Raw genomic sequence first — 24,029 nt, 5'->3', positions numbered from 1 at the left:
AAACCATGTTGCCAGAAGGTTTCCTGCTATAGTGGGAAAGCTGGCAACCCTATCTTCCTAGCTATCTATCATTATATCTCTCTGAAAGTCAACATAGCAAACTCCAGTGTATTTTTTTTAATCCCCATATCCCCAAGGAGACTGTTTTGTAGGCTAAAAGATGTCACAGTCTTTCCTGGAATCTCTTCCTTTAATTTTCCCCTTTGCTTATACATTCCATTTTACTATCATAATTAATTCATCTCTTCTTTGGCATTTACAGCCATCAGATATTGGTAGACACAGTTATGTCTCTCCTTAATTGACTCTTCCCATAATATGCATATCTAATTCCTCTGGGCTTTTACAGAATGAGTAAAGCATCTCCCCCCCCCCCCCTATAGTATTTCAAAGATCCATTCATTGCTCTATATTTTTTTGTTTATTAATATTATTCTCTCATGGGGATAACTGCAACACATGAAGCTTATAATCTGGCTTGCTCTTCTAGCAGGTCAGGGCTTTTTGAACAGGTCAGTAGTCAAGGCAGGCAATAGCAAGCTCTAGTAGAGCTTTGATCCCACAATCAATCAGGCATGACTGAGGCTGTTTAAGAAGGTGAGTACTTATGACTTTAACCAGAGGCAGGCTTCTACAGGTGTTCATAGCTGGACTTGGTCCAGCCTCCTACAGAACCTCATGGATAGAAGAGACATCCTGAGCAGCCAACCGGGTGCTCTGTTGCCAGAGCTGAGCCTCTACTCAGGCTCCCCATCTCCTCCACACCAGGGGTTATACGGTTGCTCAAATCACCTGGCTAACGGAAGGTTTCACTCCTGTGGGCCTCATGTGTTGAGTTCTTTGGTTTTCTGGTTCTGTGGTCTGTGCCAGGAACTATAATTCTACCCATCCCAAATTTATTCTGAAACTGAAACAGAAAGGTTTCTATTTCAGTATTTTTTTCCTAGAAAACAGTGAATAAAGTTCTCCACAGCATGATGCAGTTTATCAGTTTTATACATTAAACTATTAGGTGATGTTATTACTCAGATCAAGGTGTAGTTTGAAGGCAATGGGTAGCACCAAGTGGCAAGAAGACGTTATAGATGCTAGCAAATTGCTTGATGGAAGAGCACTGTAGGCCCTTCTAGGTTCCCTGCTTCCTTTCTGCCTCCTGTTGATTTCTGCCTCCTGTTGATTTGCTTTGTTTGTATGACTCAACATTGGCTGTGATCTGTGCTCCTTTTTGTAATGAGCCATGTATTTGCTTGTGTCACTTTGTAGCCTCTTGCCATGGGTTGATCTATCTCAAACAGGGATTAGGGACAGACTAGTAGATGGATGACCTTATCTGATAACAAGGTGTTAGACTAGGTAGCTTTTGGATCCTTTCCAAAACGATTATGTATATTTGTGTGTGTGTGTGTGTGTGTGTGTGTGTGTGTGTGTGTGTGTGTATTTGACTATTTAGTAGGTAAGCCGTACACAAACATACAAAAGTATGTTTGACTATTCAATAGGTAAGCCATACACAAAGAGTTCCCCGCTCTGCTACTTGAGCTGTGAAAGTTTATCTGGGGAATTCAGATTAGCCTGTGCACGCTACCACACGCAAGCTGGGTGACCTTGGCCGAGTCACAGTTCTTTGGAGCTCTCTCAGCCCCACCTACCTCACAGGGTGTTTGTTGTGAGGGGGGAAGGGAAAGGAGTTTGTAAGCCCCTTTGAGTCTCCTGCAGGAGAGAAAGGGGGGATATAAATCCAACTCTTCTACTACTGTCTAGGAACTTGTATTGCGAAATTTGTTCTAGTATTAGCAGACTGAATCTGCTATTTTGGAATATGGAAACTTCCTCAGAACTTTGCAAGCTGCTATTGGTGTAGTGGTTACAGTTTCAGACTGCAGTATTCTGCCATAAAATTAACTGGGCTACTTTGAGACAGTCACTTTGGGTATGATATACCTTATGTACATCCTGATAGATCCTGCTGTGAAAATTCATCTCCCCAAGTTGTTTGGAAGATAAAATAATGTTTATTTTGTTAGTTGCAAGCCACCTTGTTCTGGAGAGGCATCGCGCAAATTTTATGAATAAATATCTAATCAATAAAGTAAACTGAAAAAACCTCAGCTTTCTTTTAAGAAAAATGAGCTTCTATCTCATGCTAGACATAGAATATTTGAAGTGTGGTTTCTGCTGAATTCTGTGAAGGCTCCTGGGAGAAGAAAGGCGTGTGCCTAAGTTGTACTACTGATGAGTTCTGTATTCTGGGCTAAGAAAAAATAAAACTTAACTTTGTTTACAACAGTATTCAGCTGATCAGTACAGAAATAAGGATGCTTGTCTTGTATCATACTCCTGATCCTCTTCCATATGCATCATTGTATGGCTGATCTCGGTGGATTTGAAAGGAGGAATAAAATAACAGATTTATGTATGTTTTCTGAAGATATGCTTGATGATGATTTTTTTTTACATTTCCCCCTATCTTTTTGTGGCAAGCCACATGCTAGCTCTGGTGCTTACACTGTGGTTGTGCCCTGGGTATGAGTGCCCCCATTCCCATCTCTGACTATGCCATTTGCATGTATTTTGTGCAGCTCCTGGTCACTTCTTCTAGCCACTCTAGGAACATGATGCCTCCTCCACAAATCCCTCCTGTATTCCTTCTTCAGCTTATCAGTTTCTTACTTCCTCTAATGGAGACTCCGAGAAGCTCCCTGGAGAAAAAGCCGAGAAGTTGGAGTTCCTTCAGCGGTGTTTTCTTGTAAACAGCAGGTCTTCCGATCATATTCTTTGCATATTCTTAACAAGGAGAACCATGTGCATTGACAGGATTTGAGATTCAGACCGAATGTTATGGTTTGCAAGCCGTTGAAAAGTGTTAGAAATTCTTTTTTTAAACCCAGATGTGGTTGAATCCTGTGGGGGAACATGATGCTGTGTGGGGCTTGGCTCTGCTACCCCTCTGTTCATGTTGGCAGGCAGCAAAGGCTCTGGCAGAGAGGAAAAGCAACACAGAATTTTTTTTCCTCCTTCCCTGCTGTCCAGCTCATCAAAGCCTACTTAAACCAAACTGGAGGGAAGTTGGGGGTATTTCTTGTTCTTTCCTCCCACATATGAAGATGCCAAGGCAGAGGGATGGAACTTCCAATGTTTCATGCTATTTTAAAAAAAACACTGGGCTTACATTTCCCAGGGAAAAGGAAGTGATTTCATGACAACCCACCCCTGTTAAAACCTTTGATTCTTGGTATTTTGCTAGACTGAGAATGCCCCTTTCTCATTTGAAGCAGGGCTGTTCTTCTTATAAAGTTAATTACCAGATTTCCCCAATAACAGCTTGGCCTCATCTCTGGATAGATTTACATCCAGATTTTCTTACTAATTTATGAGGGGCATCTGAAATGCAGCCTTGGAATGCCATGTGGCACACCAGCACATGAGTAGCGGGAAACCAAGAGACTCTCACACTGTGTCTGATGTTAAAGGCTGGTGAATATAATACTCATTGCTTTGGGAGCTGTAATCGCAGGAGCCAAAGAGCAGAAGCCAGACATCTATCAAACCTGGGATGCTTTTGAAGAAATTTGTCTTGAAATATTTTTTTATTTTGCAGCTCAGATGGAAATTTCTTTCTCCTATCGAGTGCTTGACGTTCGTCTCTTGTGTTACCCACACTCTCCCCCATTCTTTGTTTTCAAAGTTAAGGTTAGATTCAGTGGGAGGGTGGCAAAAGACATTGGAACCACAACAACAGAAATGCAGGTTTAGGGAAAGCCGGGACATTCCGCTTCTCCTCCTGCCTTCAGGAGCAGAACACATCTCTGTGGTTATTACAAATGATAAAAGGGTAATAGCTAATGTTTCTAAAAGACGCTGCTTTTTCAGTTTTGCAGTCTGCAGAGGAAGGCTTTTGAACTCTACTGTGAATCTTTGCTCCACAATGTTTGAAATAGTGACCCTGAATATAAATGATGATAGTTAGCTCCATCACACTGAGAAATACAGAAATGATATAACATGCCTCTCCAGTAACCCTGATCCTGGGAGACATATCTGATGTGAATCATTTTGAAAGATGCCTCTCTGTCTTCTCACTGAATTTGCAAAGCTGCTCTGTTGGCCTGTTTCATTGCTTCCCCTTTCAGCCATGCAGTATTGTTGTTTCAACTGTGCATAATGGGAGTGTGCATTATGTTCAGGCCTCCTAATATGCTCAGTTGCCATTTTGCAGTTGCCATTTTGCATGTGTGGATAGAGAAATGCACTTCTTTTCCATGTAGACACAATTTTGAAATGCATAGATATGTTCCCTCAAAAATCTAAGATATTTGAGTCTACCATCTAAGGGCTTGGAAACAAGTTCATTGCTCTGTCCATTCAGAATGGTGAAAACCACACCAAAAACCTACTATACTCGAGCTAACAACTGTACATTCAGAATGGTGACTATCTATGTCAAGAGGACCACAATATGTTGTTAGGCACCAGAACTGAACACCCGAAAAGGGTTTGTGTGTGCTAAGTGTTGTAAAGTAGCTGCTGACTTATGATGACCCTATGAATTAATGACCTCCAAAACATCCTATCATTAACAGGAATGCCAGGGCCATGATGCAGAGGCAGGCAGTGGCAAACCACCTCTGAATGTCTCTTGCCTTGAACCTTCATGGGGTTGCCTTAAATCAACTGTGATTTAGTGGCAAAAAGGTCGTCTGTGGGCTCTTTTTCCCCACCTTTGTTGGCATATTCTTGTTAAGATTTTGATGGAATTCATTCCTGTGACTTGGAATAGCTCTACTGATATTCCATCTACTCCTGTTCTCAGAGCAGCTTTCAGTTCACTTTCTAATACTTCAGGTTTTCCCTCAAAAATGCCTGCTGTGAAGGAATCTGCCACCCTATCATCTCTTCTGTATAGTTCTTCAGTGCATTGTTTCCATCTTTTCTTTATTTGTCCTGTTCAGTTAATGTATGTCCAAGTTGATCTTTCAACATGCCTAACTATACTTTAAATTTTAAAAAGTTTAGTTGTTTTTAATGATACGGTAGGGCCAGTGTGTATTTGAAAGCCTGCTCATGTGAATAGTGTGCTTGTATGCTCTGTGTAAGATGGGAGCCCCGCAGTGGTGTAAAATCAGACCACCTCTTTCATTTGATAGAAAATTGCAGTGATTTTGTAAAGCCACAATTGCATTGCTTGGGATTGTTTGTGCGAAAAGATTTTTTTCAGTACAGAGATGGCGAAAATGTATAAACAAAAGTAGCCCTGTAACTGCTGTGAGGCCCCTCTCTGGTGGTTTCCAAACTTTTCAAGTTATCCCTTCTAGGAAGTCTATGGGTATTAGGAGGAAAATTTCATCTCAAGAAATTCCCATTAGAAAAGACGCCAGGATTATGAGACTTCCACTAGGGAGGCGTATGTTCAAATTTTTACTGTGAATGACTCATTGTGAATGACTTTGTGCTTGGGTTACTATTTCTCCATCTAACCAAGTTCACAGAACTGATGTGAGGTTAGAATGGATTTGGGCACATATATACCAAGCTAAGCTTCTCAGTAAACAGTATAAGAATCTAATGTGTCCTTTCCTCAGCTGAGCAGCAGTATGCAGAAATACAAGGAGTCGTATCTGCCACTTTCCTGGGCAGTTTGGAATGGTCCTTTTTTACCTATTGTGGGGTTTTCTTCCTCATATTGGTGAGGCCCTATTCATTTTCTTTTTCCCCCTGGTGCTGCTTGTCTTTCACATTTGTTTCGGGATGTTTTTGTTGCTGCTGTTCTTATATTTATTCTGATACAGTTTACCATTCTTTGCTAGCCTCTTTGGGTGTTTTTACAGAACGAAAACAGGATAAAAATATTTTAGTAAAAATGAATAACTCAGTGTCGAGTGTTGTATCGAGCCTTTCCTGATCAAATGTCATAGACAGAGTTTTCACATTATCCCCACATAATCTCAAGCAAAATACTGCTTTTCAGAAAAGATGGTTCACTGCGAAACAATGTATTTGTATTGTAAATACATTTTGTATTGCAAATTAGCCCTGGCTCCTTTATGCTTTCAGAGCCTCCAAAGAAATTTCCCCTGCCATTTAATGCAAAGAGCAATAGTTCTTAGAATATTACGGTGTTTAATTTTTAATGGCAGGTTGGATTCCCCTCATGTTAAAAGGGTACATTTGCAAACTGGTCATGCTCTAGGTCTTGTGCTTGCAGCATTCAGCCATGAGACTTGGGAAATTATCTGGGGCTGTAAGCGTTCAAGATTTTTGGAGCCATCTCCAGACATATTAGAGAATGTATTATGTAACAACAGCCCCTGTTTGATTTGTAAGTAGTATAAATCTTCTGGTTTGCTCTGGTATAAATACATGGAGCCAGGAATTTCTTTGCCTTTTATTAGAGAATAGTACACATATCCTGTACTTCAGGACCCATCTTTCCAGCTGCTTCCGGCTTCTCCACACTTCCCAGACCAGGGTTCAGGTACAACCTATTTGGTCATGGTGGGAGAGGGTGGCCGCCCATGGGGGGGCATCAAACTCAGGTTTTGTCCAGGGCTCCAGTTTACCTAGATACGCCACTGCCTACATCGATGTATCCAAAGATATGCATTTATTCCTATGGGACAGCACACCTAAGGTGACAGTATAAGCCATTTGCTCAAATTACAGTTTCCAGGCCCAGGGGTCCTTTTGGATATGAATGTAAGTTACTCAGCACTAGTTGAAGCCCTCAGTGTACAAAGTTTGGTGGGAGACAGCAGTCAGACAGTGGCAGTGTTAGGACATTTTATGCACTTGTGGTCTTCTTCACATGGAGCGTACATTCCCTTTCAGTTTTGTTTTCATTATGAATGCGTGTCCCCATCTTCAGAACTCACTGCACCACAGATCAGAGAAGCCCTGTGGTTTGTGAAACAGGGCACTGTGCAGTTTTTTCCCTGCCTGCTCAGGGAAAGCAAAGCAGACCAGTGTGTGTTTTGCTTCCTTTGGGTTATCTGTTCCTCCCCACCTTTCCCTGGCCAAACAGGAGCAATTCCACCCACTCCCCAGTTGGCATTTCCATGGGAACAATAGGGCTTTTAAAAAAAATACTTTCTAGAGTGATAGGTTGTGAAAACAGCAAGTTTCTGACCAAACTAAATGAACTGGGAGATGGGTGTAGGCAGGTGGCTGGCCAAAGATAGATCCTACCTAGAGTCATAACACATCTATCTGAACAGAGTAAACAAAGTAACAAAGACTGACCTACTTAGTCAGATAGACATGGTGATGAAGCCCAGACTCAGCTGGGTGGGAGGAAATGAGAGGCTCTTGAATAGAGTTAGGCAGCCTTCTAAAATAGTAGTTGAGGGCATCATAAATGTAAGAGGGAACTGAGTTTTCCTCTAGAATTGGAGCACAATTGATCCTAATTCTGCTGCAACTGCTGTGTCTTTAGAGCAACAGTGAAAGCGTAGTGGATATATCATCACCCCAGCAAACTCAGCAGGTATCGATAGTGGGAAGGGAAGGCATAGTTCTGTAAGTATTCCCAGCTGCTCAAACTCAGTCCATGAGTGTTTGCACTGCTGCATTTCCTTACAATAGCCAAACAATCAAAAAGTTATTCTCTAAGATGGTGCAGAGCACATTGCGCTGTTCTATTTCTTGCCAATTAGTCCATATAGTGGGACCCGCCGCCCCTCCCTCCTGGGGAGGATTTTAAATATGGCTTTTGTTGGACGCCTCTTATTGTTTTAATCACTTTTTAAAAAGGTTTTTAGTAATCGTATTTAAAGTTGATGGAGCCAGTGCAATCTGTAATTTATTCATATGTAGTGAATCTGTGCTCCCTTGTTCGATTGTACTGGAATTCTATGTTGTACACCGCCCAGAGCCCCTTGGGGATAGGGTGGTATAGAAATCCAAATAATTAATAACTAGTTAGTTAGTTAGTTAGTTAGTTAGTTAGTTAGTTAGTTAGTTAGTTAGTTAGTTAGTTAGTTAGTTAGTTAGTTAGTTAGTTACTGGCCCATTCATTCCAGCCCACATCCCTTACATGGAGTCTTATCAAGTGCTGCAGGTAAGGTTGATACGAACATTTAGGATTGGAGAGTGAGAATTTTCTGTATGCACCTTCCGTATCATCAAAGTGGCCAATAATCCCTTTGAATTAGAGCACCTCAAAATTATGTGAACTCTGCAGATGTCTTGAATTGCATTACAGCACTTCCTATCAAACCACAGTTAATTGCCAGTCTGGGAGGTAGGTACCAATCACAGTGATCTTTTAACCGTCAGGTGCTCAAAGCGACATAATTTTTTTCCTGAAATCATAGATTGTTTAACCCATGAAACCTGATTAATGAGTTGATCAGAGAGTCATGGACCCCAGTTCCAGAGGAGCAGATTGTAGCTAAATTGTGTGCGGATGTTGATCCTCATGTGACTCTTGCAGTGTCAAAATTCCTGACTATGACAGTCTGTAATAACAGTGATGAATTATAATGTAACTGCATCCTTTATAATAATGCACCTTGGTGGTTTTTTTTTCTGTGTTTGCTTATGTCCAATTGGTCTGTGAGCATAAAGAAGTAAAATGTATGCACCTTTCTGAGGGCAATTATAGTTGTAATACAGAAGAGTCGGGGACTAGAATTTGCATGGTTGGACCTGTAGATGTCACTGTTCCTGTGCTTAGAGACCCAACTCCTGTGGTAAAAAGTCTGAGCCGATGGCCTCCTTTTGGATCCAGTCTAATAAAGCATTGCCTCAATAGTAACAGGTAGCCCCTGGCAAAAGACATTTTCTTCAAGAACCCTCATCCCTTGTCTAGACACCTTTTTGATTTTATTGCTAACAGAAGTTAAAAATCCTGGCATACTTTCAGAAATCAGCTAATTTTACACATTCCATGTGTTTTTTGTTCCAGCACAATGCACGAGATTAAATTTAAAAAATAGCATAAATTAAAATTGAATGTAGGATTTATTGTTGTTTGAGTGCAATTGGACACAGTTGGCAATTACTAGTTAAACATATGTTTTTAAACCATGGATTTGTAATTCTAGGAGACAGAAACATGCATGTAGAGGAAACAGAAGCATTTTTTGTGGACCAGGGAAGGTCTAACAATAAAATGAAATGTTACAAGTGTTGCCTGTGGTCTTACAGAACTTATCAACAATGGCTCTAAGGAAAGTCCTGAAATTTCAAGCAGGATATTTCAGCAAGGGCAGTTTGACCCTTCCTATTGATTTCATACCTAATGCTCTCAAAAAGATTCTAAGGGTCTAGAAAATGACATATAGTTGCAAACATCTATGTGTATTGGTAGAACTGAGGGGTTCAAATTTAGGTAGCTGCATATTTTTAAAGGGACTTTTTCCCCCCTAATGTGCTTTTGACTATTTGCATTTAGCAAACATGACATCCATAGAATACCTTGAAAACCATTCTGTATTATTTGGCTTTTTTCACTCCAAGCTAAAAGATTGCTTTTCTTCTTCCAGTGATGATGCGAAAACTCTACTCTGATTACCACAAAGCAAAAGAAAAACCATTGGTAGACCACTCTGGGTGTGTGTTTTCAAAACGCTAATTTAAAAAAAAAAAATCTCCAGAGTATCCCTCATGTTATTGGATCTATTCAGGGATGGGAAAGGGATTACTACTTTTGGCATGCTCCATAAATTTTGATGCGTAGGACAAGTTCTGAAGTTGCCTCTTCCCATTTCCTGATTCCCACACTGTCTGCATCTACCACCCATACGCACTACAAAAGACATTTTTTTCCATGACAAACTGAACCCCATCTTTTCTTTTAAACTCTGCACGCTTTCTCATCTAATTTCATGGGCTGATAGGCATAAGATGAGAATAGCAGAGAATAACCATCAGATATGCACAGTGAAACTCCCTCCCCAGGGTGTTCTCTGATTTAATTCTTAGTTTGGGCAAAAGAGGACACCAACTTCAATGACAGTGCAGCAGTTGTACAGGCGCAGAGCTGCTTGGTGCAGTGCTGTTCTTGAAACAGGCTTCACTTTGGGGCATCATTTATTTGTTTAGATATATTTATCCCCTTTATCTCACCAGTGGGGACTCAACGTGGCTTCTGACATCATTCTTCCCTCCTCCATTTTATACGCGCAGCAGCAACTCTGTGAGGGAGGTCAGGCTGACAGGTTGACTGGCTCAAGGTCTGCTAGTGAGCTTCAAAGGGTTAAGACCTAACCTGGATCTCCCAGATCCTTGTCTAGCATTCTGAACACTGCATCACAGGAACCTGTGTAATGAGGAAGAAGGAGGAGGAGAAGGAGAAGAAGGAGGAGGAGGAGGAGGAGGAGAAGGAGAAGGAGAAGAAGGAGGAGGAGAAGGAGAAGAAGGAGGAGGAGAAAGAGAAGAAGGAGGTGAAGAAAATGGCTTACAAACTATTTTCCCTTCCTCTCCCCACAACAAACACCTTGTGAGGCAGGTGGTGCTGAGAGAGTTCTGAACGAATTGTGACTAGCCCAAGGTCAGTCAGCAGGAATGTAGAAGTGGCGAAAAAAATCTGGTTCACCAGATAAGAATCTGCTGCTCATGTGGAGGAGTGGGGAATCAAAAGTTCTCCAGATTAGAGTCCACCTGCTCTTAATCATTACACAATACTGGAGTTTAAACACAGTAAGTTGGTCTGGCAGTAATGTTTGTGTCAACGTTCTCAGCAATGCCTAGATTAGCCCAATCCATATATGAAATAATGTCATTTACCCCCACCCCCCCAAAGGCACTATTGCTGTATTTAGAAGAACCACTGGGTGCTTTGGGTCTTGCAATCAGAAACATCTTATTAATCACTATCCCAACACTGAACAGATTTTACTTGTCTACTTCCTGTGCCTGCACAGTCAGCGGTATTTATTTGAGAAGACATTGAAAGAACTGATTACATGATTAGCTGAGTTCATGGGCAGATAGGAAAATATACAAGACACTAAGTAGCAAGTATCAACCCAAAAATCTCAAACTGATTTCCCACCCCCATTTTACTATATTCCTTTTAAAAATCCAAAGTAGTTATAGGAACCAATGCAAATAGGTCAGGAAGTATGGATGAGGAAGTCAAATTGTAAGAAAAATGTAATTTATGTTTGCTTAGACATATCTGAAGAGTTCTCTGAACAAGTCACTGCCTACTTACAACTGATGAGAACAAAGTGAACAAAATGGCAGATGAATGGCTTTTCATGGTGCTTTATGTTGCCAATGAATACCATAACTCTTGCAAGAAATATAAATGTGAATAAGCTGCAGCATAGAAGTTGAGAGATTTGGAAACGACTGACTTTGCTTGGTGAAAATGATGCATTTACATACATAGTAGGGAAAGCATCATATTGCACTATATATAGTAGGAAAGAGAAGAAGACTTCCTGCTATAGAAAGATAGATTACTTGAGAACCGTCCCTTGACTTTCACTTATATCTCCCTAGTTTAAATTAGAGCAGTAAATGTTCAGTAAATGTTAGGAGTATGTACCCAACAATTTTTTTGATATTTTTTAGATTCAGATATAATAGACTGAAAAAAATTCAATATTTTCAAAAAAGCCAAATCTTCATACTGGGGGCAGGACTTTTTTTCCAAATATCTGAAAAAAATTGGGTCTGCTATCCTCTATGGGGAAACTTTGCCAGGCTGTGGGGGTGGTATTTTAAGTTAGATGCACCAAATGTACAGCAGAGCTGTTGGTAAATCTCCTTAGAAGGACCCCCCAAGTTTGGTCAAGATTGGATCAGGGATTGCCTTATGAGAGTTACCAAGACAAATGGGAACCTTGGGTTGAATAAATTGTCAAAGATGATAAATTTACACTCACAGAATATTAACAGTGACATTTCTTAAAATAACATTTTTCAGAAGCTGTTTGAAGATATATGGCCTCATATTTAGTAAAGAATTGTAACTAATTGTTATTCAAGGGGCATTTAGTATGCTACGTAGATATATTAGTAAAGAGGGTTATGTACTGTATAAATCTAGAATGTATTTAGTATGTTGGTGGTTCTGATAGTTGTTTATTTTGGGTTGAGTATGATAGAAACTGCAGTTTATTTACGAGGGTTGGAGTAAACAGAAATTGTTTTTGTATAGCGTTATTTTTAAATATTGTACCAGGTGATGTTAGTCATATTGGGATTTGTTTTTGAATGTAATATTCGGTGGTTAGGAACAAATAGTTATTTTTGGTTTCTATGATTGGAAATGGTAATATTGTTATTGAATGCAATTGTTATCGATTGGCAGAGTTGGTTTTTCTTTTGTACTAAAATATTTTTTTTTAAAAAGATTGAATCAGGGGGTTGAACTTTATGGACCCCCAAAGATGGTGCCCCATCCAGTCTCTGCTGTTTCCAAAGGAGGAAAATGGGGGCCCATTTTTTAAAATGTAAAGAGCTTTAAGGAGCCTTTGGATAGTAGCCAAAAAGCTGGAAAAAGCTGAATTGCGGTGGGTGGGTGGGTGGGTGAATAAAACTTTCTCAACTCTGTTCAAACACGTATTTTTTGTTCAGTATCCGAATGTACACCCCTAGTAAATATAAAAATTTCATTGGACTGAATGAACGTACGGAATGATCTCCAATTGTCTTGTGACCTCCTTATGAGAGAATAGGGTCTAAATAATAACTCTGTATGTCTCAGTGTGTCCATTCAAGGAGAATTCAGTTGCCATTTTTTTTTAACCAGACTTGTATTTAGCACGGAGTGCAGTACGGAGCTGTGGTGTATCTTGCTTTTCAGTCGTATGTTTGCCCATGGTAAGAAAATATGGTCTTTATGCTAAAGGAACGCAGGAAACAAATTGCGGTTTTACTAATGGAAATTAAATCCTACTCATACCCATGAAGCTCATTTGAGTTAGTCATTCTGAACATAGCCTACTTTGTTTTGAAGATAAACTGGAGGAAGGTTACTGCCTGTTGTTACTGGCTGTTGTGGCTTTTCCAGGCTGTGTGACTGTGGTCTGGTAGTTTTTGCTTCTAATATTTCTCCCACATCTGTGGCTAACATCTTCAGAGGTATGCCATTGGGAGAAATGCATCTTGGAAACCCACAACAGCCGATTGATTCTTGCCATGAAAGCCTTCAGCAATATTATCCTGCGTGTCTTGAAGTCCAAGTGGGTTAACAATACAATTAGTAGATAATGGGCGTAGTTACTCATGACTTGCATTCGAGACATTCATATGAAAAAATCAAACCCTATGGATTTTCCACATTTGTAGCTGAGCTGTTACTGTCCATTTCATTGCATACCCAACTGGTTCTTTCACACAGAAAATTACTTACCATGACATACATTGCCATGCATCAGTGAATTTGCCATCTTGCTGGAAGTATTGTGTCGTCCCGTTCTTTTGATGACATATTTCATCAGTGTTAAAGATTATAACAAAAATATTATTAGGAAGTTTGATTGGGGGGGGGGGGAGAAACCCATTTCGTGCTAGAAATAGTACTGAACAAGATACAGCTGCTGAATTGATTGGTTCTGAGGGCTTTTCCACTCCCTTTGATGTTTCAAGAAAAGGAAACTGTGCATCAGTGGCAGACATGCCATGGAATGCTATATTATAAAGGTATGTTATGATTTCCTTATTGAGGAAGCATTATGTACATCAAAGTTTCCTGTGACACCAAAGAGCTGGCTGGTATTTTGTAAAGTGAATTAGGTTTTCACTAAAAAGCATGTAGGATGGAAGAAAAGTTTCAAACTCTAGATCAGGATGTTCCTGAAGGTCTTGGGGAGAATGGTGTTTGGAGAAGGGAGGGACCTCACTGAGGTATGTCATATAGTCCACCCTCCAAAGAAGCCATTTTCTCTTCCAGTATCTCAGATGTCCAACTGAGCCTTCTTTGAGAGCAAGAAGATAATTTGTAAATGATAGTTTACCTGGAACTGTTTCTTTCTCTTTCAGGCAAAGTGTTTTATTATTTGTTATCTTTTCCATTGTGAGTAGAAGTTTGGAGATTTGCTTCCCCCCAACCATTACTGCTGAAATAAATTTTGTTAGAATGGTGATAATGCCTCTGTAAACATCTCCTGAATTTAATGTATTGTACAGTCTGGGGGTTAATCTTCTTGAAGAAGCCTGTAATTAATGGCATATCTACATTAGTTAAATTATCTGTGAAAATTTATTAGTGAATGCAGTAGATCCTTTGTTTGTATTTTTGTTTAAAGTGTCCGTACGAACTTTCCTGGACTTTGTCCTAATCTCCTAATAACGTATTCTCTTATTTAAAAGAGAGAGAGAAATCAGCCAGGGGGAACTGATCACTATTGTTGGGAGATCAGTTGTCCTAATGGGAGATCTCCAGGGTGCCTTCCCACTCAGGCTAGCGGGTTTTTTTTTGTCCTGGGCTGCATCAGCAATGTTGTTGATAAGAACAAGTCAGCAGATTGAGTGGTCCATGTGGCTTTTTCTGTTCTGGACCCCAGCTGAGCAAGTGGGAAGAGAGATAATGACCAAGGCTTGGGACCAGTGGCATATGGGGCCTAAATGGTGCCCAGGGGCATGACCACCTCCCCGTGCCCCCTCACCTGGCTCCCTCTGCCCTCCCCCAGCTCCCCATGTCCCACTTACAGGAGCCAACAGGGAGGCTGAGGGAGGGCAGGGCTGGGGGGGGGGGCAAGGTCAGAAGTTGGCCTACAGGGAGGTCAGGAGGGTGACCCCCCATGCCCCTGCAGGCCAGTTCCTGCTCTCCCCTGGGCTTGGAAAGGGCAGAAGCTGGCCTGCAGGGAGTCTGGGAGGGGGTAGGGCACTGCGGCTTGTGGCTCAGGCTGTTTTGTCACCTGGGACAGCTTACATTCAGAAGTGAAGATCCATGTTCTATGGTAGTCATGGTTTTTTTTTTCCATCTGCAGTGCCAATCAGAATTCTCATAGGCAATCTGAAGCCCTGCTGGACACAAGCTGCTTGGTTGAAAATGCTTGGTTGGACACTAAAACCCCCTCTGGGGGTGAGCAGTTATAAAAATCTACGGACGGACGGACGGACGGACGGACGGACGGACGGACGGACGGACGGACGGATGGACGGATGGATGGATGGATGACGGATGGATGGATGGATGACGGATGGATGGATGGATGGATGGATGGATGGATGGATGGATGGATGGATGGATGGATGGATGGATGGATGGATGGATGGATGGATGGATGGATGGATGGATGGATGGATGGATGGATGGATGGATGGATGGATGGATGGATGGATGGATGGATGGATGGATGGATGGATGGATGGATGGATGTGGGTGACCTGGCACTCACAGGCTATGTGTTGTGGACCCCTACACTATACAGCAATATAATATTATGTTATTATGTTCACTTGCTGAGTAAGTATCACAACACCAGACACCAGTAGTCAAGGAAAGCATCCAATTCCACAGAACAATAAAACAAGGCACTCATGTCTTCTCCCCATCTTAGCGGGTTGTAGTCATAGCAAAAAAACAGGCTCTTCCCAGCCAGAAAGGAGTCACTGTTGGCAAGAGACAGAAGATGGTGGGAGATCTCCCACCATAGCAGGAGACCTGTCAACTCTGAACAAGTGCCTCTGCAGGCAGGCTCCTACACGGCATCACCATAGTCTCTAGGCAAGCCTCTTATTACAAAGACTCAGATGGAAAGCCTTTTTCCCCACTTAAAGATCCAAGGGAAGAAAGGCTCTCTGGGAGGTGTGGTAATTTTTGTCCACACAGAATAGGGTTCCCAACCTCCAAGTGGGTTGGGATTCATTCCCCAAATCTCCAGGAACTTCCCAACCTAGATCTGGCAACACTAGCTGAAGAAATATTGAAGAAGAAGTAAAAAAAACAACTGGCTTTGTTAGTGGATATGTATGTAATCCATTGACCAGTCAAGTATTCAGAAGGGCAACTGAGCCCCTTGTGCTGGCCAACAGTTTGCATATTGGTGCCTGAACTAAGTGAATAAAAATTGCCTGACCTAAGATAAGCGTCTTGTTGTGATGATCCAAATGGACTTGTACATAGTTTATTTGCTGTAAGTTACAGACCAAATGGCAACTGTGCTGCAGACTTTCATAAAGTCAAGGATGGGACTCACAAAGGAGGAGGCAGACAGCTTTCCCCTTTGACCTTGTAATAAGTTTGGAAGCACGCAAGAGGGAGCTGATGACCGCTGAGGCTGGTGGAGCAGTAGTCTGCTTGCCCTATCTTAGCCCCACTGGCTGGTTTTAGGGAATGAACGTACACGACACCAAGATTATTGGAATGACGTTCTCCAATCCTCTGCTGTCTCTTCAACGTCTTTTAGGAAGACCTCTAAAACATATTTATTTCACCTATCCTTCTGTTCTTCTCATCTTAAGATTAGTTTGCTGGCTCAGTTAGGTTTCATTGAATTTTTATTTTCTGCAGGCCATTACCATGTTATTTTATTTTTGCATTTTAGTGGTATTTTGCAGTGATGGTTTTATATAGTGTAAGTTGCCGGGTAGATACATTTGTAACAAAGATCACAGTAGTAGCAGTTACATATAGGCATTTTTGACTTAGTTGTTTTGAGTTCAGTACAGAACTTTATGTGGTTCTGATGGACACCCAGCTCTATGTATGCAGGCATGACCACATTCTTTTAGCATCACATACACAGAGCGGACAGGCGTGCATTTTGTAGCTCTGTGTGCCCCTCAGATCCCCTGGATAACTGCAGAGGAAATAATCTAGCAAACAGGAAAGCCTGTTAAGCCCTGTTGCTGGTCTGGATAGGGCCAAAATCTCACTGGTAGATGGCTTCCCTAACAAATAAAAGCCAGTGGGGGGGGGGGGATATTATTACTTTCTGCAGGGGTAGCGTTCCCCGTTTGTACGATTTACATGTTGCAACGTGCCAGCCGTCAACGCTTCTTCGTAAGAAAAACACATTGTGAAATATCTCCCTGGAGACAGCTTCTGTCTCTGAAGTGGTTAAACTCTGAGTTGCTTCTTTCTTCTTTATGACATCTTTGAAGGATTCCAGGGATGACGGAAATAAGCCAGTGCTTAGCCTTCTTAATCTGTCAGACAAGCTAGCTCTGAAGGGGTGTGTGTGTGTGTGTGTGCATTTCAAATGAGGAACTATTTCATGCCTTTTTGGAGATAAGTCTGTGCGGAGATTTTGTTAGTGTCTTTGGCAGAGAGCATCCGGTGGAATAACTGCTGTTGTTTTGAGATGCTGGCTTTCCTGCCTTCAAAATTGTAAACTGTAGTTCTAGACGCGCAATTGCCACAGTTTATGTTACTTATGATTTGTTCCTTCCTCTCTTTACTGATAGAATACCTATACTAATGCCGACAAGCTACTGGAAGCTGCGGAGCAGTTGGCTCAAACTGGGGAGTGTGACCCTGAAGAGATCTATAAAGCGGCAAGACATCTTGAGGTGCGGATCCAGGACTTTGTCAGAAGAGTAGAACAGAGAAAACTTCTTTTAGACATGTCTGTCTCCTTTCACACTCATACTAAAGAGGTAAGATATTTGCTGCGCCATGGAACTTTTGTTAACGTTGGGTCTCTTGTCACAAAGTAGGCAACATGCATGGCAGTTTTGTGTTGCCTAAGGCATTTGACTGAATGTGGAATGTACAGCATAAGAACTCTGAAGGAAAGAACAACCTGTGTGTTATGTCTTTCAGACAGCAAATGCCAATCTGTCTCCTCATTTGATCTGCATGTCCTTAGAGTGAAGCAATGTATTATTGTAAGATTGTGCAAGTTGTACAGCAATCAGAACATCAAGGTACACTGAGTTAATAATAATTAAATAGGTAAAATGTTGCATTATTAGTTACCTGAAGGCTTTAAAAGACCCTCGATCAAATGGGATAATTGTCTGTGATAAATGTTCTTTTATTGGCTTTCGTTTTAATGAGACATCAGTTAATTTAACCATTTCTAATCAGTGTTTCTAAAATGAAAATCATCTTCTAACTGGAGCTGGTAATAATTACTGGGTGTCCAATAATTACAAGTGTGTCCAAATTTTATGATCCTGCATGGCTTTCAGTGACACAGAATGGTAGCCTTCACGCTTACATGCTTCTGAGTCTATTAAAGTCAGTGGACTTGGAGGGATGTAAGTCTGTTCAGGCTGTACTGTCAATTAGGACCAGACTATATGCTGTTCTAATCTAAGTGAAAAATGTTCAAAGATAAAGTACTCTCACAGGAGTGGTAGGGAGGACTAGTGGCCTGTGGTGTTGTAACTAAAGCATGCTTTACATTTTTTTTCTTTTGACTATTGGCTTTTCTTTTGACTATCAGCAGCGTGTGCCTTTGGAAGATAAATTTTACTCTGTGAGGAAGAAGGACTAAGCTGAATCACTTTTCTTTCATGTGTGGTAGCATCAGTGTGCCACAGCATACTTGATCCATAAAGAAAGCTGCAGAAGCTGGAGGCTTTGCAAGTATTAGCTGAATTATGTACTACAAACAAGTAATTTGTAATAAGATTCTGCAGAGGGGGAGCAAACAAATGACTTTGGTCATAGATAAATTAATTTAAAGAAGATGGTGTGCTGTGCGTACTTCTTTTCCCTCGTAGCCTTGGAAGGCATGAAGGACTTTTAGCTGAGGATGAAGCATGGTGGAAAGTGTGCATTGATGTAATTGAACAGGTATTTTGATGTTGGCTTTCAAGGGCCTGTCCATGTACACAGATTACCAGGCACTTAATAACCCTTGCATTGTGGAAGATATACCACAGAACAAGATTTGTTTAATGTATGCCACCTCAATTTGAATGGTGTGTTGAAGTATGTATGTGTGCTCATAATTGTTCTTTGGAAGATATGCTCATGTCTTATCCATCTGCTGTTCCAGAAGAGTTCCATCTGAAGTGCTCCCTCACCCCGCTCCACAGTAACGGCTTTATTTTTGATGTATGCATCACAGAGATACTAGATAAGTAGTTCATTACAGTTTAGTAAGATACTAGATAAGCAGTGCATTACAGTATAGAGACTGCAAACCATCTCAAGCAGGGTAAAATCATTTAATAGACAATACAATCATGACAGAGGACTGAAATAAAAATTACTCCCACTCTTAGGATCTTTCTTTGAGGCAGAAGAATCAGTTCATTTGCCCAGGAATGTGCTGTTCCTTGAAATGTCAGGGCATCTGTGCCCAGCATACTGTATAAGCTAGCACATTTTCAATGCATCAATAAATAACTCAGATTTAAAGGGTATGTTGCAGGCAGAAGATCCTACCTTTCTTCTCCTCTGTGCTTTGCCCCCTGCATGACCCGGTTTTTGTTTCTGATAGCAGTTGCTCTGCTCACTAGCCCAAGTTGTGTCAGTGCCCAAATAGTCCTAGCTCCTCTCTCACCATGTTACTCACAGCTGCAAAATGTATTTTCATGTTCAGATAATTTCTAATTAAATGTTTCAAGAAACACAGATCTGTGACTGAAAAGAGCAGCTCAATCTTGAGTCCTCCCCCAGTAATATTTAGTATAGTGATCTAATGTCATGTGTTTCAGGATAACTAGCTGTTGCTGGTGGACCCATGGAATGACAACAAACCAAGGGACAGCTTGATGACAACAAACCAAGGGACAAATTGTGCTAGACATTACAGAGGATGAGAGAACCCAACATCAGGATGCTGCTGTTAGTAGCAGCACCATGTTCCTTGTTTTTCTTGGTTTTACCCCAAAAGGTTTGCTATGACTGCCGTTTTTATTCTTGGCATAAAATTTGGTCTCCTATGTAACATTTAGATCAGGTTAATTGAATTTGCAGTCATATGAAGCTAGCTACGTGTTGGGACCTTCCAGGCACCTAATAAAACCACTTGCTTATGCCATTAATGCCTGATAATTAGCTAATTTGTTCTTGTGCCTGAAAAGAATCTGGGGATGTTTAGTCTGGAGAAGTGAAGGTTAAGGGGTGACACGATAGCTGTGTTTAAATATTTGAAGGGATGTCATGTTGAAGAGGGAGCAAGCTTGTTTTCGGCTGCCTCAGAGACTAGGGCACAGAGTAATGGATTCAATGTGCAGGAAAAGAGATTCCACGTAAACATTAGGAAGACCTTTCTGACTATCAGGGCTGTTCGACAGTGGAATTCACTGCTGCAGAGAGTGGTGGAGTCTCCTTCTTTAGGGTTTTTTTTAGAGGGTGGATGATCTTATGTCAGGAGTTCTTTGATTGTGTGTTCCTGAATGGCAGGGGGTTGGACTTGATGGCCCTTGTGGTCTCTTCCAGCTCTATGATTCTAAGAAGTATGTCTGTCTCAAAAGTGTCCATATTTTCTTACCAATAAAATTTGATAAAAGAAAAAACTTTCCCAGTGCCTCTGAAGATGTGTGTGAAACGTGAGGAGCAAAAACTATCTGATCACCGCCACACAGCCTGGAAAACTGCCAACAGCCACTTGATTCTGGATGTGAAAGCCTTCAATAATACATTTTCTGATTTTATGTCTCTGTAAGGAATATGATATAAGTAATTCCTATTTTGACTAACTATCAACTACTAACATGGCATTTGGAGACTGTACAAATAACGTGAGTGAAGTTGCAGCAAATAACGTTAGTCCTCTGTTGAGCCTAGTTCAGCTTTGCTGCATGGCAAAGATGTACTCTGATGATGTGTTGGGGGGGCGGGGCGGGAGGAGATAATTACTGCAGTTTATTGGAGCCCATTAATTTCTGTAGGTGCCTCTTCAGTTCTAATAAAAAGAGAAGGGTTATGCAGTGTTTCATTACTCTCTTCCTTCATCATACCATTAATAATCTTTATGTCTGTGCTTTCACCTTGGCCTTAAATTTGGCCAGTCCTCTGTCCTTTTTCCCATCATGTTGATTATTTCCTCTGGATGGGATGTTTGGTAAATTAACATGTTGATAGTGATTATGAATCAAAGATAGCTGCATAGTACCATGTGACTTATTGACCCTAGAGGTTTTGTGGGGGAGGATAGTTCCATGTTATCTAAAAATAAGATTTATTTCAGGAGGTTAGGAAACTGGGAATGTGGCATATGGTGGACATTATGCTGTCAGCCAGAATCACCTAAAATGCTGCTAAGCTCTTATTGAATACTGCCATTGTGGTTTTCAAAATAAGGGGGAGGTGCTAAAGTTCTGTGAGAGCCAGTATACTTATGATCTAAATCCTAGACCCTATAGTCATATACACAGAGGTGGGATCCATCAGGTTAATGTAGTTCCCGAGAGTGGGTTACTAATTATTTGTGTGTGTCGAGAGGGGGTTACTAATTGGGTCCGCTTTTCCGTCTCCACGCCCTCGCCTCCCCCTCTCTTCTTCTTTCTCGTAGCCTGGAGTTTGCCGGTTAGCAAGAGGTGGGACCCTTTAACTACTGTTGGGTCCAGGGGACTCTTTACTTGCTTGGTAGGCTATTTATTTTGGCGCTCTTTCTGTTCATTTTATGATAAATTGTGATTTACCATGATGCTTGGCCACTTAAAAGCTCTGTATTCCTGTATGTGAGAATGTTATGCTGATCTGTGTCTCTAATCCTGGATTAATTAATGTGAAATATTTGCAGAATATACAGTATGGACTGTGAATTCTAGTTCACAATGGATGATGTTCTGGTTTATTTTTTACTTTAAACAGAAGAAGAAGAAGAGTTTGGATTTATATCCCCCCTTTCTCTCCTGCAGGAGACTCAAAGGGGTTTACAATCTCCTTGCCCTTCCCCCCTCACAACAAACACCCTGTGAGCTGGGTGGAGCTGAAAGCTGTGACTAGCCCAAGGTCACCCAGGAATAAAAAGGGAGTGTTAATGACTGATTTTAGGTATTTATGGGGCTAAAGGATTACAAAGCATTTTGTATAAGTGAAAGGTTAAAGATACTAACTGCTAATGCTTACTCAATTTTTAAAAAAATCATGACCTGTATCCTGGCAGTAGCCTTGATATCTAGCTCTTGAATATGCCTATGCAGTAGGAATGGTCCATTGGATCCATGTTTTAATGAATTTGTGTCTTAATCTAAAGTGCAAATTATTTTGAGTATTGAATGTATTAGCCCTTCAGAATATAATTAACAAACAGTGGTGATGGTGAATCTTCACTAAACTGTAGTGACACCTCATGATTTCTGAAGTTAAGTTGGCATAAAGTCCTGTTGTTTCCTATGTGGCTGGTTAGCTGAAGGTAGAAAACGGGAATAATTCCCTCCCTTGTTGGGCTGTTCTAAAACATGTTTTAGAAAATAATATGGGTAAAGTTCCTTGTTTTAAGGAAGAGTATCCTTCTTTTGATTTCTAGAAACAAAATTAAGTATTTGAAAGTATTAAGTATTTGACAGGCAGTCAATTAGAGGAGAAATAGTTGTTTCTGTTAGCAGTAGACAATAGGACTTGCTATAATGAGTTTAAATTATGGACAGAAAGATACCAGCTGGAAATTAGGAACTTTTTTTTACATTAAGAGTTTTTTTACAGTAACAGAGAAATTATTAATGCCCCGCCCCCGGAATGCCCAGCCACGCCCCCGTCGTGCCCCGCCCAGCCCCATTGGCGCTACGCCACTGTTTGAATCCCACCACCATGGGAACCTGTTACTAAAATTTTTGGATCCCACCACTGCATATACATATAGTGAATAAATATTTTAAAGAGAAAATTGCACAAAGGTATTACATGCAAAGGCAGTCCACAAAAGTTGTTTCTCTACTCCAGTAGTTTCTACACAGCAGGGCTGCTGAGAGCCACAAAGATTCCACTTGCCCCTCATGCCACATGACTCTGATCCAAGCCATGTGTCTAATTTTATAATTTTATATTTGTACATACATTGATATGCATACTAGTGTAGGACACACTACTTACATCTGATGAAGGGAGATGCAGCTCACAAAAACTTCATATCACAATAAATCTTTAATAAGTAAATCAGTAAGAAATCTATTTAAGTTTTCCCTTGTACCTTTGCTTAATACAGAAGAAGGGACACATTTATTATGTTGTAGTGCTTGATACAAGTACTGGGATCACTGTGACTGCTTTTGTTGACATATTTTTGAAAAAGATGGTATAATTTGTCATATAATATGAAGTTTAATGTCAATAGTAGCAGAATGGCATTTACAGAGGGAAAATAGATGTCCCACCAATACAGTAAAACCTATGCTCTACCAGCTGCACCAGCTACAGATTGAGTACCAGCTCAGGTTCAAGGTTTTGATACTCACCTTTAAAGCCGTAAATGGTCTGAGACCCTCATAACTGCACCTGTCCCAGAATCCCTCCTTCCCACCTACTCGACAGAGAATGTTACACTCTCAGGGAAACAATCTCCTTGTGGTCTCTGGTACCATCCAGCTGTCCTCAACCAGGGCCAGAGTGGCTGTCTTCAGGAGCCCTCCGATGACGTGAGTCCCTTGAATTTCATCCCCTGTCCCAGTTCCACTGTAATGTTACCTCCACTTAGCCTCATTCTGACCACAGAATGTTGAGAGCCTAAAGAGTTGGCTGAGAACACCACCTGATTGGCTAGAGAGGATTCCTACATGTTCTTAACCTGAGGGCAGTTAGGTCTGTGGGAGAGAACTGTTTGGAACTCCTGAGTGAATGGTTGTTCTGTTATAGATCCATTCTCTGGAGGCTGAGGGCTGGTTCTGAGTAAGGGCCAGTAAGGGCAAATTTATGTGAAGGAATCTGTGCCAAGGTCCTGAAGTTATCCAATACACAGAATCCCTAATTAATCACACTGGTGATTTTGTTTAGTTTTTCTGAGGAGAGCCCACCTATAGATATGGGGCAGTGAGGCTCCTGAGAGTGGTGAAATTGTAAATACAGAAAAGATTGGGTTTTCTGGAGAAAAGCCACATGTTCTTCTCTGGTAAGCACCATGTGAAATAGATGTCTTAAAAGGAGGAGATAGTCTAGGAGTTAGTGGTTAAGGAATTGTGTCAGTTACACTTAACTGAAGTTAGAAATTAAGTCTTGTCAGCACTTTAATTAGAGAGCTCCAAACAGATAACTCAACACCTCTTGAGGTTCTGGATATTTTCTAAGT

At 41.1% G+C, this 24,029-nt stretch overlaps 1 protein-coding gene across 10 annotated transcripts in view; it reads left to right on the top strand.

The window, feature by feature from the left end:
• The window catches only part of KALRN (kalirin RhoGEF kinase), a 668,527-nt gene that overhangs the window by 398,684 nt on the left and 245,814 nt on the right, over positions 1-24,029 (top strand). For 7 of the 10 annotated variants that reach the window (XR_007243596.1, XM_048485754.1, XM_048485753.1 and 4 more), the window contains exon 11: positions 17,308-17,499. Coding sequence is in view for 9 of the 10 variants with exons in the window: in XM_048485754.1 (XP_048341711.1) it covers positions 17,308-17,499 (192 nt within the window). In the remaining variant the exon portion in view is untranslated. Of the gene's footprint in view, positions 1-17,009; positions 17,076-17,307; positions 17,500-18,291; positions 19,695-24,029 lie in introns of those variants that run through there. The other 3 variants (XM_048485750.1, XM_048485749.1, XM_048485748.1) reach the window with 3 other exon arrangements.

Source organism: Sphaerodactylus townsendi, linkage group LG02 (assembly GCF_021028975.2).
Source record: "Sphaerodactylus townsendi isolate TG3544 linkage group LG02, MPM_Stown_v2.3, whole genome shotgun sequence".
In the NCBI taxonomy this organism is placed as follows: domain Eukaryota; kingdom Metazoa; phylum Chordata; class Lepidosauria; order Squamata; family Sphaerodactylidae; genus Sphaerodactylus; species Sphaerodactylus townsendi.
This window is presented reverse-complemented; position numbering and strand designations above follow the sequence as displayed.